Below are 15,626 nucleotides of genomic sequence, written 5' to 3' on the forward strand. Positions count from 1 at the left end.
CTGGACTGCTAAGCCTTAAGCTGTGTATGGGTACAGCATGTGGCACATATGTATGCAGGCATGCATGATTTGCTAATAAATATGTCTTTAATAACAATGTAAACGTGAAGGATTTTTATAAAATTCTGTAAATTCAGGTTTTGGGGAATCAAAACCTGAATTCTTCATCTACCTACCAGGTTTTACCAGAGGCATAAATGCAACATTGTTATTTTTCAGTTTGCTTGTTTGATGTAGGTCAGATGTTGATCTGTAGCCATTCAGTCATTTATGTTTTTAATCAATTTAATTACCATTACCATTATTCTAAACATGAATGTTTACATGTTGTCCACACTGCAAAAACACAAAATCTTGAAAAGAACACTTGAAATAAAACTAAACTAACTCACTTTTCCGCAACATGTAGGTTCTTGTTTTAGTCGATAATTCCTTAATATTGATAAAATAGTTCTGGTTCCATTGGCAGAATATTTTACTTATAGCAAGAAATTTTTCCCATGTACCAATGATTTTCTTTGGTATATTTTACAAAGCCAGAGTGGCCAGCTGAAGCTTTGTGTCATAATTTCATAATTTTTTTGTCCAGAACGTTTGGTTGTGCACATTGAGTAAAATCGAACACGTTGCCTAAAGCTGACTTCACTTCAAGAAACACAGGTTACTTATTTTGTTTATGTGAAAAGCAATAAATTACACTCTGAAGGTATATTTTGTAAGCTTATTTTGTAGTTTTATGCAGAATCTGCTGCCAGAAACTCAGTCCTGACGGCAAGAAGTGAATCAATCATATTACGCAATATTACAGAGCACATTGAAAGGATTGCACCTTTGGTTAAAAGAACGAGGACGGCGTGAAAAAAAAAGAAAAAAATCATCTTAATCCATATGTCTTTTAGTGTCTGCTAATCAATGGTTAAGCGCAATTGATCACTTACCACCAATGGTATTTCCACCTCCAACAGTGGCGTTCTAAAAAGAAATTGAACCACGTTTCTGCCACGCACCCACAGAGGCATAAGCCTTCTTACTCCAACTTCCTATCTAATCAATGTGAGAGACAATGACTCAACAGGTGCGACAGACAGGACCCCAGCAGCAGCTCTCTTCCCTGCCGCTGGACCCAATTAGCCCCCGCGGCTCAGGAACAAAGAGGCGACATTTCATTTCAGCAGAGTGCCAGTTTAAGGCCTCTTCTCTCCAACCTCGGCCCATTTTCTTTCTGTCTTTTACTGCTGACATCTTTAAAGGATCATCCCTGGCTGCATCATTTTCTATTAGATTGGGTCGATGCCTTGTGTTCAAAGTGGCAGGGGTGTTAAAAACATGGGGTGTTGATGAATTCATTGCATGTGACTGCACTTGCTTTCTTTGTGCGCAGCTTTTGGCAAATGAAACCCCCTGGAGGTCTGACAAAAGGCAAAAACATTTTCAAAGATTCAACCTTCACTCCACTCTAGATTTCCCTCAAAAAATAACAAAACTAACTTTTTAACTTGTAGAATATTAAATTATCATTCTCATTTCTGCACAAACTTGATCATAAAAGGCGCCGTTTGTGGCATCTGTTGATTAGAGATATTTTGCAGTGAGAAAATATTAACGCTGGTCTTTAATTTTATATTGCTAAACACAAACGCAAATGTATTTTTCTGAATTAGGCTAGTAGTGGGCATTTATCGTATCGTTTATCGTGATAAATTACTTAGTATGATTCCAATTTATTGTTGTTACAATAAAGTCCAATTAAATTGGATGGAGAATGTCAACAGCAATGTTAAAATCTTGCCAGAGATTCTCAACCGGATTTGGGTCTTTATTGACCATAAAATTGCACAAATTGATTTAATGAAAACAAATATAAAAATACTTTTTTTCTACAATAATATGAGGCAGTTATCTGCTGTATTAAAATGTCTGTATTTTGCAAAACTGCAATAAAAACACATATTTTGCATCACACCAGTCATGTGATCAACAACCATATATTACTACTGGCGGAAAATGCGAAGAAGACGACAGGAAGTAGTAGGAGGATGATGGCGCTGCATGTTTTTAATGACTTGTCGCCTGAAAAGACCATGTTTTCTTTTCAGTGAACAAACTTTTTGTGTTTCTTATTTAGTGGAAGCATCAGGATTCTGAAAATGTGTTTTTTCAACATTAGTGGAATATCAACAATGTTTTGCGCACGTAAGCTGTTCTGTGCACAAGTAAGCTGAGGCTTAGTGCCCCAACCCCACCAGGGGGCCACCAAGAGCAACGTTTCATTTGATTTTATAGTGATAGATTGAACATTTTGCACATTTTACACATCTGTTCCAAATTTTAAGAACAAAAATATTCAACCTGCTAACTTTTTTACTGTAATTTCAATGTTTATCTGCAGATGTTACTTTCAAATAGTTAAATAATAATATGCCACACCTGAAGACCACTCTGCAGTTCAAAATGCAAATAAATGAGTGTCTTTGCTTGTTAAATCAATTGCCATAATAACACCAATATGATGTAAGCTAATTCTAAATGACACTAATAGTAATAGTGTTAGGCACGTTACAGGCATATAACTTTATTTCCTGTGTCCCATTGAGGGAACTTTTAAGTTGGACATCTAATGCATTTCTTTTTTCTTGCCAATTTTCCATTAAGACCAAATTTTAAAAGCAAATTAAAATTGTTGCAGGCAATAGACTCACCCTCCTGAGTTGTAGATTTCTGCAGCTCATTATCATGGGTCTACTTGTTTGATTATTGCTTTCATTAATAATTAATTAATTTCAAGTGACACAAAGGTCTTTTATTGCTGTTACTCCAGGTATTTTCATATGTCATCTGTATTTCAGTACCCTTAAATTTATGATATGCCATGTTGGAGAGCTGATTAAAACTGAATATTTTACAGACTGGATGCTCTCAAACATAAGATCCACCCGTTTTCTTTTCAGTTTCAAGTACAAATCTGCCATAGAGAGCTTAAAATAACTAATTTGTGCAACCATTAGTCACTTCTTATAATACAGTAGCCTATACTGCAACAGTAAACTCGTTTTTGATTAAATAAATAAATAAAAGCGAAACATTCTGGATATAACTTAAGATAATGTTATTTTCCAGTAAAACAGTTCTGCGATAAATGACTGCATCCAGTGAACTATGACGTAAATATCTTAGTACATCGCTTACTTCACTGATACTTTTCCATGTATTAAGATGAATATCTCTGTTTTAAAACTTTGGTCAAAAACATTATAAAAATCTCACTTCGAGCGTCAGACCGTCCGGATTCCAGTGCGCATGCGTCATCCACAGCGCGTTATCTTTGGTAGGTGATTGCAGCAGCCCCAGATCCAGTATTTTATCTCTTTCTGTTTTATTTACGGTTTCAGAAATAAATATTTTAACCCGTGTAGTCCGATGTAAGAGCTTTTGAGGATTTTTGTTTTTCCCACTGCTCTTCCCGGAGCAGGAAGACGGCGCTCCTTGTAGATATGAAGCAACCAGGAAGTGTCTGATCATCTCTGGTTTCTGTTATGAAACTCCTCTGCTCCACCCTGGGGAAAGCAACCTGGATTTTAACCGTCACTGTTGCCATCGTTGCAGCGGTACTTTATTATTTCGCCGACACTTCTCCAAGCAAATATAGCAGGTAAAAAAAAAAAGACGCGATTTCTTTCATATTCGTTTTTGCTTTAATGAACACAAGAACCGACATATTTGCCTCGTGGTTCACCTGTTCATATGAGTTAAAGACATCTGGCGTACAGATCGGGGTAAATAAAACAATCCGCGATCTTTGTACTCGTTATCTTGGTCATGCGTCGTTAGCAAAAGGCAGAGCCGGCCGAAGGTATATGCGTACCAGTACTGCTGCTGCTTACGGCCTCCTGAACAGCAGGGGGCCCTGATCAGCTTCTAATACCAATAGAGAGATCAAGGCTTTTTGGTGTGGTAGTAAATAAAACAAATGCTTTTATCTAACAAAGCATTAAAATACATTTATATTTTAATGCATGATACCAAGATTCTGTGTTAAAATGTGGTTATTTGGTGCATTTCAAAAACTTACACCTACTTTTGAATTTGCTTAAAGGTTTATGAGAAATAAATATAAAATTGTACAGATTTGTCATTTAGAATAACACAGAAATTAAAAGTATTAGCTCTGCTGATATAGAGAAGAATATTTATTCACAACTACTTTTATAGTAGTTGTGTTAACAGTGATCTTTTTTTGTCAATCATTTCTGCTGCTTGAGTTTGTACTGACATTATAATTCAGGCACGTTTAAACTATTATAAGTCCATTTATAAAAGCAGACAGTTAAATTGGACCCTGTATCAATGCCATAGTTAAATCACATACTTCAGAATAATTTACTATTTATTTACTGCTAATTAGTTATCAAAAATTGGAATGATAATCATATTCTGCTTTGTGTCCTGTGTCATCCTGGCCCATGAGTAAATATAAAACCAGAATATAGCAATAAATTATTGGAAAGTAGTCATATTTTTTTGAATTTCCTTTTAAAAACCGTTTAAAAATGTTGGCCACAATAAATCCATAATATACGTCACGGTAGGAACGTGATAAATGTCAAGAGATAATACATCTCATTGAATATTCAACATATTATCGACAACCGCACAGCATTCTGGGAGATGTAGGCAGAGGAAAAGCTGTAGCTGCTCAACCTCTCACGGCTAGCTAAGCAAAGTGGGTAGCATCAACTAACTCACTCTCTCTTTGGTTACTTAGCAACAACCTGGTTACCTAGCAACAACTTGAGTAACTTGTAAAGCAGTAGTTTAATTAAATTAATTAAAAAATAAATAAATAAATAAAAAAATCAAGTGTGGAGTTAAAATATGGATAAAACAGGACATGTTATCTTACCAATCTGACATTATTTCAGATATTTAAAACAAAAATGATCAATATTGACTGATAAGAAACACTTTTTTCTTTTAGCCAAATTGTCCAGCTCTATTTGAAACACATTAAAATTAATTGGTGTTTGCTACTTCATCTCGTGTTCTAGATAAGTGATAACCCTTCTGCCTCATGTCCGTCTGTCTCCCAGCATGGCTGAGGACATGAAGACCCTGGAGGAAAAGTTCAGGGGTCAAAGCAAGAGCTGTTTTATCCTGGGAGCTTCTGGGGAAACTGGGAAAGTGTTGCTTCAAGAGCTGCTGGACAGAAACATTTTCTACAAAATAACCCTCATTGGACGAAGACTGCTGAGCTTTGAAGATAAAGCGTATGAAAACCTGGTTAGTGTAGTTTTTACATTATAACATAACTCTTTATCTTCTGCTTGAGACTGCTATTTATGCCTTTTTATTATTTATGCCTGCAGGTACAGGAAGTGGTTGACTTTGAAAAACTCGATGACTATGCTGCTGCTTTCAAGGGCCATGATGTGGGCTACTGCTGCCTGGGGACAACCAGGGCAAAAGCAGGGGCTGTAAGTAAATTATATATAAAGTGGGGGATAAGCTGTAATTTAATTCAAATTTCAACATTGTTGAAGCAGTAGCAATGACCAGAGTACACAGAAATTATACTCAAGTAAGAGTAGCATCACTTCAACTTGCTTTTACTCAAGTAAAAGTAAAAAGTAGCAAGAAATTACTTGAGAGTAAATATAGTATTTGGAAAAATATAATAAAATTACTCAAAGTATAGCGTAGTAAAAATACTAGAAGTAATTTTTTTCCAAAAAGTTACTAAAGTAAATGTAATTGAGTGAATATAGCTAGTTACTACCCAACAATGACTACATCAACATCTATTTTAGGGTTGGTGGACGTTGCCTCTCAAGCGTAGCTGAGTTAGCTAGCTTAGGTGAAAATATTGAGCTAGAAATCGTAAAGTTCAACCCTATTGTATGAAAAATTATTATTTTTTGTTGCCAGTCCGATGTTAAAGATGTTTAGTTTGAACACTGTACCTACTATTAGCATAAATGTAGGTATGGTGCTAATTTGTGACACCAGGCAAATGGTGTCAGTAATTTCCAAATGATCAAGGTATAAAAGGCAAAGGGAATCCTTATCTCATGTTTTTATTTCTGGTTTTTAGGACGGATTCGTCAGAGTTGATCATGACTACGTTCTGAAGTCTGCAGAGCTCGCCAAGGCTGGAGGCTGCTCACAGTTTCACCTGGAGTCCTCCAGAGGAGCCGATAAAAAAAGTAGCTTCCTCTACCTCAAAGTCAAGGTCAGTTATTAGCTTTCTTGTACTACTTCACTGCAAAAACACAAAATCTAAAGAGTATTTTGGTCTAGTTTCTAGTGCAAATATCTTAGTACACCTGAAATAAAGGCAAAAGTAACATAACTAACTTTTCAGAAAGATGTAGGAGTTTGTTTTAAGTCAATAATTTCATAATGTTGATGAAAAATGAATAGTTACGCTGCAAAAACACAAAATCTTATCAATTAATTTGGTCTAGTTTATAGTGTAAATATTTTAGTACACTTTAAATACGACAAACTAACTAAGTAACCTTTCTGAAAAACCCTAATAGCTTGTTTTAAGTCAATAAATATTGATTAAAATATTCTAGATCTATTGGCAGATTATTTCACTTAAAATATTGTAAAATTGTCTTAATGTAAATAAAATAATCTTCCTATGGTACAAGAACGTTTTCATCAATATTAAGGAATTACTTATTTAAAATAAGATGATATATTTTGCTGAAAAGTTACTTGTAATTTAGTTTGTCTTTTTTCAAGTGTACCTGTGTTAAAAGTGAAATAATCTACACTGTATTTTTGATCTAAACCAGTGGTTCTTAACCTGGGTACGATCAAATCCCAGGGATTCGATGAGTCGGTGTCAGGGGTTCGGCGGAGTCTCTGCCGCGGAGGTAAAGACACACTTGTGTAAAGTCGTGATGACGCCCCGCTTTGCCATCACTTGCTGCAGAAGATCACGTTACATTGCTTAGCCAATCAGAAGATCACGTTACATTGCTTAGCCAATCAGAGCTGCGGAGGAGCACTGATTGAAGGAGTTCCACTCTCAGCATGGATTTGAACTTGTGTCTTTAATAACTTCAGCAAAACTCACCGTTTTTACCTAATTCTGTAGCTTTCGGTGTACTTCTAAATCTGCTCCTTAGTCTCATCTTTTCGGGGTTGCTACTGCCTCTRGTGGCGTGGGGTGGTAACACAACTAATATAATTACATTACTAAATCAGAATACCGCAAAGTATTTTGTGTGTCGGCGGGGAGGGAGAGGAATAAGAAGGGTACAGTGAGTGCGCATATGAAACTGGGGGGTTCGGTACCTCAAAAAAGTCTAGTTTCTATGGAAACGATATTTGCAAAGATATTTGCACTAGTGTTATAAATTAATGTTATAAGACATTAACTTATAAATGTCTTGTTTTAAGTGAAATTGTCTGACCAAAGAACTAATACTTTTCCATCAATATTAAGGAATTGTTGACTTAAACTCCTATAGAAACTAGATCAAAATATATTTTTTCTCAGTGGTGACATATTGAAATCCTTTTTTCTCAACATGTTTCTCTCAGGTAAAACATTCAGTAAGAGATCTGATGGAATGGATGGTTTTTTTTTTTTCAGGGCCAAGTTGAAGCTGAAATTGAAGAATTGGGTTTTGACAGATTAGCCATTTACAGACCAGGGTAAGTGGTCCCATTTTATAAAAGAGAATAGACGTAAAGCAGTGGTGTCCAAACTTGTATCAAAGGTTATTTATTTGTATTTTTTTTTTTTTTTCAGTTGAAAAATTAAATTTTATTTTATGGGAAGTTCTTTTCATCTTGCAAGTGATTACCATGCGTTTTAATTTGAAACGTCTGCAAAAGAGTCTCCACCTTGTACAGTTTCCTAACTTGTTGGTCAAAGTTCCAGTTTTAGTTTCAGAACCGTCTTTGAAAACCGCTAACTGTATTTAGCCCATTTTAATTATTGGATGCGATTTGTGGCCCTACTTACTGACATTAAAATGAAGCAAGAAAGAAAAAACTGTTTTGTACCTAAAATGCATTATTTAAGATGTGAATTTGTTATTAGAAATCAAAAAAGACAAAAAAGTATCCATCCGCACCAACTCTATTTGCTGGAGAACTGCTTAAACTATTTTTAAGTTGTGTCAAGAGACCATTTAAAGCTACTCCAAGGGCACAAATGGCCCCCGGACCGCACTTTGGACAACCCTGATTTAAAGGAAGAAAACTGTATCTAAATTAAAGGCTGTATTATCTGAAAAATTGCAATAAAATGGCCACTGATTCAACTTTTGTCCTACAGTTATGACTCCACTGAGAATTAAACTGACTTTAAACCAAAAGCGTCTCTGGTCTGTACCGTTTTCCTCCAACAGGGTTCTGCTCGTCGACAGACAGGAGAGTCGACCCGGAGAGTGGCTCGCCAGGAAGTTCTTCGGCGCCTTCTCTGCCGTTTGCTCCAACTCCATGTCCATCTCAATCCAAGCGGTGGCGAAAGCGATGGTGTCCAACACGCTGCTGCAGCCGGAGCAGAAGGCAGAGATCCTGGAGAACAAGGACATTGCCAGTCTGGGAAAAGTGAAAGGGAAATAAATGGAAGGTACAAAATGTTGAAAAGCTGTTATTTTATTTGTTTAAACTGAATCAGCAATATTTCTGGAAGTCAGACACGTTAACAGACATTGCACTGTTTAATACAGTACATCAGACACAGTTATAGGAACACTTATAACATTTATAGGAATAAAAATACAAATTATTCACATCCTTGGCAGATTTAAAAAGGATTTAATTCAACCAACTAGTTGATTTTTGGTAGTAAATGACAAACATCCACAACTAGATTAGACGAATCATTAAAAAGGGAAAAATCTGTTTTCAAATTTACACATTTTACATATAGCTTTATTGGCATTACAGTAATCAAATCCTTCTAAGAATTACTGACCAGCGTTTTACATTTTTCCACTGATTGATTATTTAATTATTCTGATTTAAGTCTGAACTCTGACTCTAAAATTACTTTGAATCTTATTCTGTCAGGAAAAATTAATAATTTTTAGGTCAAACTGGATCTACTATCACTTGTTCAATTTTCTTGCAAAGCGTTTCTTCCCAGCTTTATTTTGGATTATCTTAATTGATCAATGAATATTGGTAAATGTACATTACACCGGGCACTTAATTTAAAACTAACTTGCTAAAACTATTTTTTGTATTTTCAGGTCATTGTGTCTGCTGTACATAATGATCACATTCTGCAAGAGCCTCATCAAGATATTTTTGAAGTACTTGAAAACAGATATTCTTTTATTTATTCCTAGTTCCAATGAAAGAATGTGCATAAAGTAAAGTGTATCGTTTTGTGTTTTATTGTGATGTTTAAATCAGGGAAATATGCCGAACTGTTTGGCCTTTTCATTTGTGCTCTAACACACTAAACCACTGCCTTAAGCTGATTGTGTTGACATTTTATGCAAGGAATGTCCATACATGTGTTGCAAACATATTCAGTAAGTGATGCTACATATTTAAGTGTGAGTTTAAAAATCAATAAAATATTTTCACATTCATAAGCGTTTTTTGCCTGTACCATATTAGACATTTGTGATTATTGCAATATTTTCTTTTGCCGATGCACCTCATGCAAAAAAGTGATCTTGAAATCAATTTGCAGGTGATGAATGACAACTTAGTTTCACATTCTCTGCATCAAATGATAAATATTCACTATATAATGCAAACTAGTTTTTATGAAAACATTAAAAAGAGGTTGCTGTCTTTGTACTGAACGATCTAATTATTCTACTTCTTTGACTGATGTATTTTTTGAAGTACTTTACATAGTTTGCATATTTGTCGATGATGCAACATCGCCCTCTTGTGACTGAAAATGGTTACACATTTGGTAGCTTTAAATGCATTTGCTGTATCAGGACTCGTACTCCGTAAGTTGTAAGTTTAACAGCAAAAAGTACACGAGTTAAGCAAATTACTTATTGCATTAGTTATTCAGTGCATACATTGCTTTCTACAGAACATTATTAGTTAAATACTGATGAGGTGACACAATACAGCTTAGAAATGTTGCTGATTTTATTTTTGCTTGTGTTTCAATTAAGCCACACAATCTTATGCAAGAATATAGATTGCAAATTACATATAAAAGCTTTTTAACTAAGATTAAATAATTTACCTGTTTAGTTTTTTCCCCCGTGGCTACTGATCGTGTAGCAATTAGCCACAATGAGTTTCAGCTGTGTTGATTTGACTCTGAGCAACCGGACAGGACATTGGGCTACAATGTTGCTCTAGTATGCATTTAGGCGTGTAATTTGTAACGTGAAACATGTTCCTGCAACTTGACATTTCAATAACCCCTTCAGGTGTTTCTTTTATACAGCTTTGTAGAAACAAAGCTTTGTACAAAACAGGTCTGTTTTATGTGGCAGGTTTCGGTAAAGTCATCCATTATGTTTGACTGAGTTAGAAAAAAACAAGATAAAAAAACTAATAATTGTAATAGACCTAATAATGTTAATAGAATAACATATTGACAGATTAAAATATATTTAATAACAACGTCAGTATTAAAAAAACATGACGCTAAAAAGAAAAATCCGTCTTTTTAGTGACATCTGGTGGTTGGGATGTTGAATTACAGCCAACCGGTTGGAACGTCACGATACGTCATCAGGAAGTCTTCCGATTCCAAAGGCGACATCATGGCAGACAACACAGACCCACGTGAGTTTACTCTAAACCAAAACAATGCATCTCAAACCTTTTTATTGTAAAATATAAACGTTTATTACTGGTTTATACACGCCTGCTGCAGAGTATTTGAGCAAAGCGGCGTTAAACCGTGCTAGCAGCTAACGGTGTTGCTGCAGATTTTTATGACCGTTGCCGCTGTTGGCTGTGGGACTTTGTTGTTTTTTGAAGTTGTGATGAAGTTTAACTCTGATAGATGCTGAAGAGATGCCCGAACTTTCTGACGAAGATGACGGTGGTGAAGAGCAATGGCAGTGGATGGAGGAGGAGAGTCAGACCGTTACCTGTTTGTTCTGTGAAAAGTGAGGCCATTTTTTTTTTAAATTTGAGGCATGGCAGGCACCTATTGTTCTACACCCAATAAAAATGTCTCTTTGTTATTATAAATATAGTATATTTTTCTCCCGTTACCTTTAATGCGGCTCGTACCGCTGCGTGCCCACCCACAAAAGTGGTATCAAAACGTGCGGCTCATTCCCGGCATATATTTTTTTTTGGGGGGATCGGAGTTACGACGGCGACGTAAAAAGCGAGAAACGAGCGAAATTTCCAACTGCCGAAACGCGGAGTGTAACTGACACCAACTGCCGCTTTTTAGAGTGAGGAACGGAGTGGATTTTTTAACCCGAAATAATTTTGAAATCGCCCTCATGCCTACAAAAAAAATGCTCTATCGGTATGAAAGTTGGCCATGACATTGATAGGCATGCCTGCTCCCGTAAAATGTTTTCGACATTTCTCTAGGACTGACTGTTTTCTGTCAAGGCGCTTCAGAGTGAAATCAAGTGACAGGGTAACCTCAGGCACTCAACCATTCATTTTCAGACTTTTCTGAAAAATTTCAGACCTTAACGCACACCATCTTTCTCTCATTGCTGCTATTTCTGTGAGTGACCAACAGATCTGAATCGTGGGACTATTGGAGAGACAAATAGCCTTCTCAAAGCTTCAAACGGTTTTTGGATCGACCTTATGGACAGTGGTGGAGCTAGACTTTTAAAGTTGGGGGGGCCAAGGGGAGGCCAGGACTACCTCTGGGGGGGCAAAATTTAAAATGTGTGTGCACACATCTATATATCTATCTAGTATATATATATATATATATATATATATATAATAACCAAACTGAATATTTGGTTACTTTTTTAAGCCCCTCTGTCATTTGACAGGTTATAATTAACACCTTTGACTGGAGCACATGGAGACATGACAGACTTTACGCAAAGAGTTGATCGCAGAGGCAACTAAAATCAATCAATAAAAAAACCCTTTCTGAATATCATCTCATGGACACTGAACTAAATGCGTCTTTCTCACCGGGAGCTGACGGCGTGTTGAAGAGTTATGGACACCTTGGTTAGGAAGCTCATTGTAAATCTTTAGTTGAAATGGCGCCTTTAATACCAGTCTCCAGTAAAGAACAGAGAAAACTAAAGACAATGCAATGTGGTTTTAATGCATTTATAGTCTAAACTAGCGGTTCTCAACGTGGGCGGTACCGCCCCCCAGGGGGCGTTCAGAGGACGGCAGGGGGCGCTGGCGGACATTTTTACAAAAGGGGGGCGCTGGGATGCCTTTGGGGGGCGTTTGGTCGAAAGTAAACTTTACACCTTAAATGCACAACAATGCCAGTTTAGACTTTGAGCAACTTGGTAAAACTGTMTTGTGTAACATTAAATCATGCTTGGCTGCAACTGTATCGATGGCAGCTCTTCTTCTATTCAGTGTTTGTAGCTTCTGTTAGCTTCTTGGCGCAGCTCCGTTCTCCTGCTACTGGTAGCTAAAATCTCGATGCCCTCACTTTGTATCCCTCTGGAAAATGAACCCATTTAAATAAAGAAATCCCTCCAGGGGTGATACCTCGATAGAGAGCGTTCATTTTATAGCGTTAACACGGTGCTGTAAGTGGTCCGGTATGAAACGGGGGTGATAGAACAACACAGCACTTTTAAATTTCAATAATCAGAATGCAGAAATTGTTTCCGTTGTTTTAAAAGGTTTATAGACTAAGATGTTGTACATTCTTCATAAGAGAAGCTGTTTTTAATTTTAACTTTTAAAGCTTGTTTGAGTCTTCCTAAATAAAACAAACTTTATTGCGTTTCACTTGTGTTTAGGTTGTTGGACTCTGTTTTTGCAACCCTTCTGCACTGCAGAGCTGAACACCAGATCAACCTTGTAGACCTCATAAGAAAATACAGTAAGTAAACAAAATTAAACCGTGTCCAGGACCAGTTGTTGCTTTGTTCTGCTGGGGTCATTCATGCTCTGTTTCTCTTTAGGTTTAGATGACTACGGTTACATAAAAATGATCAATTTCATTCGCACAACAGTAAGTTCTGTCTGTCATTTTTGTGGCAGCATTTACATATTTATTTTAACAACAGGTTTTGAGTTGTATGTTCATATAATACACAGAAGTATTCATTTATCTGCATGCTTAGAAATGTTCTGCATCCTACCTGATGGAGCTGTCAGAGGGTTTCTTACCCTGGGACAGTGAGGACTTCCTAAAACCGGTCCTTCAGGACGACCCACTGCTGCAGACAGGTACTGCATCTAAACCCGCCGTCTAAATCACTGCCACATACTTTCTTTTTGTTGTCTAGAAGGCATGAGTTTGCTATGCATTGCACTGTGCTTTCCTAATAAGATGGTGCAGATTATTTCTGGTGCTTTAGATTTTGAATTGGAGCTGACGTGATTAAAATACAAACAAAACAAACGTCACCATCTGGTTTTAACTGTGTTGCGCTCATGCCTGTGTTTTTGTCAGACCTGGAGGAGCAGTGTGGCGTCGAGGACACGTGCTTGTTATCCAGAGGCGATTCCCATGGTGAGGTGCTCCGCAGAGCCCTGACAGCCGAAGAACGAGTTCAGCGTTCAGAAGAGACAATGGCCAGACTCATGGAGGATGTGCACAAACTAAAGTTTGTGATTTAGATCTCTTTCCCCTTTTCTGATCTTTTTTAAATGTTTTATTTTTTTAAAGGGAACATATTTTGTGCTTCCATTTGGGTTTCTACTGCTTCTAAAAATGGTACAAACACTTAAAACACGCATCTGGTTTTTGGCAGTAAGTGTATGTTTTTTAGTGTCTGGAAAATTAACCATTTCAGGCGCAGCCCGTTACCTAGCAACCTCATCAAAGCCCATCTTGTCACCTAACAACCCAAACTGAGCTCTGTCATGTTTGGTGAGCTGACCTTACTGCTGAATAAGGGCTGCTGGAAAAGACAAATGTTTTGTCGCTGACTTACCATCAAGAAATCACTTGCTGCATTCTTGTTGGTTTTGCAGGAGACTCCACTTCTGCTTTTCAGAGATGTACAGTTGCATAAACGCTAATCTGTTTGCAGCCATTTTAACATGCGAGTGTAAACATTGAGTGGCCAGCCGGATTTAAAGTGACACGATGCTTAAACAAAATCTTACAAAGTAAACAAATATATTAGCTTACTCGAAATAAGGCTAAACTAACTTAGAATTAACTTTTCAGTAAGATATAGACGCTTGTTTTAAGTCAATAATTCCTTAATATTGATGAAAGAAGCACTAGTCTTCACTGGTAGATTATTTCACTTATGGAAAAAATTTATTTTTATAAGTGGAATAATCTGAGAGTGGAAGTGGTACTTTTTCATCAATATTGAGGAATTATTGACCTTTAACAAACTCCTATGTGTTGTTGAAAAGTTAATTATAAGTTAGTTTGTCCTTTTTCGAATGTACTAAGATAGGGTGTCCATACTTTTTGCAAAGGGGGCCAGATTTGGAGTGTTAAAAATGTAGGGGGCCGACCTTGGCGGACGTTTTTTACATAGAACAGCAATATATTTAAACAAATTTCAGCAAGCCATTCTGTTTTACATTTGCTTTTTTATTTTAATTTCAGCGATCTTAAGCAAGTCTTTTGGTTCATTTGAAACATGCATGTCATATGCAATTGAATAATCACTTAACTTCACTTTTTTAACACTTTAACTTTTTTCTAACAATATTTACAGAATTTTAAAATAAAATAACAGAAAAATGAGCAAGTAATAGTCATATCAACACGTGCAGGGCTCATTTGAAATATGACATATTAGTAAATGTTGATTAGATTTTTAAAAGTTTATTATTCTGGAGTGAAAACTGAAAACTTGTCTGAATTTATGACTTCTTTTGATCTTAAAAAACAAAAACAGAATTTATTCAGAGATTTATTGTAAATGACAAATGACTCGTCTGCATTAATGTGATACTGCAGCACATACCGTAAGCCAGGTCTGGCTCAAAGGCAGTGGTATTGATGTGCAAGATGTCTCGTAAGTGAGAGTCCATTATTTAAGTTCACAACCGAGAATGTCTTGTCACACAAATACGTCGACTAGGGTTGCAACCCGTCCTGTAAAATACGGAACCGTCCCGTATTTGACTGTTAAATGTAGCGTCCCGTATTGAACGGAAACGGGACCCGATTTGCTCCGTATTCTACAAATGTGTATGTGAAATAACAAAGAAATGGTCCCCGAGTACTTTATTTGGTAGGCTACCCCAGTCATTGTTTCACTCACGGTGTTGCGATATATGGTATTGTGCCCGTCTGCCGCAGGCCCCACTCCCATCCTACATCCTAGTCGAAGCGCAGCGCGTCTAGGATGACGCGTTCCTTATTTTGATTTCTGACAGGTGGCAACCCTAACGTTGACCCAAACAAGCTTAGCATTTTCTTACCAAATGCTCGAATCTCTCCAAACCTGTCCTTATCCAGCTGTCGTAAAAGTTCGCGAGAGAAAGCTGCTGGTGCTGACCGTGGGTCTCTGCGTCACACTGCAGCTCAATGAGCTCCAGCTGCAAAGGGTCCGAGTCACACG

The 15,626-nt window shown here is 36.9% G+C and overlaps 2 protein-coding genes across 5 annotated transcripts in view; both read left to right on the forward strand.

The window, feature by feature from the left end:
• Window positions 1-3,292: 3,292 nt before the first annotated feature.
• htatip2 (HIV-1 Tat interactive protein 2) lies at window positions 3,293-9,574 on the forward strand. 4 transcript variants are annotated; one of them, XM_008405951.2, is made up of 8 exons: window positions 3,293-3,649; window positions 5,088-5,277; window positions 5,364-5,471; window positions 6,089-6,226; window positions 6,801-6,881; window positions 7,607-7,668; window positions 8,370-8,593; window positions 9,219-9,574. In XM_008405951.2, exons 1-7 carry the CDS (start codon window positions 3,534-3,536, stop codon window positions 8,584-8,586), a joined length of 912 nt encoding a protein of 303 aa, XP_008404173.1. In that variant the 5' UTR covers window positions 3,293-3,533; the 3' UTR covers window positions 8,587-8,593; window positions 9,219-9,574. The 4 variants fall into 4 exon arrangements, with proteins under 4 accessions (XP_008404173.1, XP_008404171.1, XP_008404175.1 ...); XM_008405952.2 differs by having other exon boundaries at window positions 3,294-3,325; window positions 3,470-3,649; window positions 8,370-9,574; XM_008405949.2 differs by having other exon boundaries at window positions 8,370-9,574.
• Window positions 9,575-10,628: 1,054 nt separating this feature from the next.
• Window positions 10,629-15,626, forward strand: part of prmt3 (protein arginine methyltransferase 3) — a 62,482-nt gene continuing 57,484 nt past the window's right edge. The window contains exons 1-6 of the mRNA XM_008405948.2: window positions 10,629-10,740; window positions 10,964-11,069; window positions 12,885-12,967; window positions 13,050-13,099; window positions 13,212-13,317; window positions 13,544-13,697. Of these exons, the coding sequence (XP_008404170.1) occupies window positions 10,644-10,740; window positions 10,964-11,069; window positions 12,885-12,967; window positions 13,050-13,099; window positions 13,212-13,317; window positions 13,544-13,697 (596 nt within the window). The 5' untranslated portion in view covers window positions 10,629-10,643. The remainder of the gene's footprint in view (window positions 10,741-10,963; window positions 11,070-12,884; window positions 12,968-13,049; window positions 13,100-13,211; window positions 13,318-13,543; window positions 13,698-15,626) is intronic.

Source organism: Poecilia reticulata, linkage group LG3 (genome assembly GCF_000633615.1).
Source record: "Poecilia reticulata strain Guanapo linkage group LG3, Guppy_female_1.0+MT, whole genome shotgun sequence".
NCBI classification, from domain to species: Eukaryota; Metazoa; Chordata; class Actinopteri; order Cyprinodontiformes; family Poeciliidae; genus Poecilia; species Poecilia reticulata.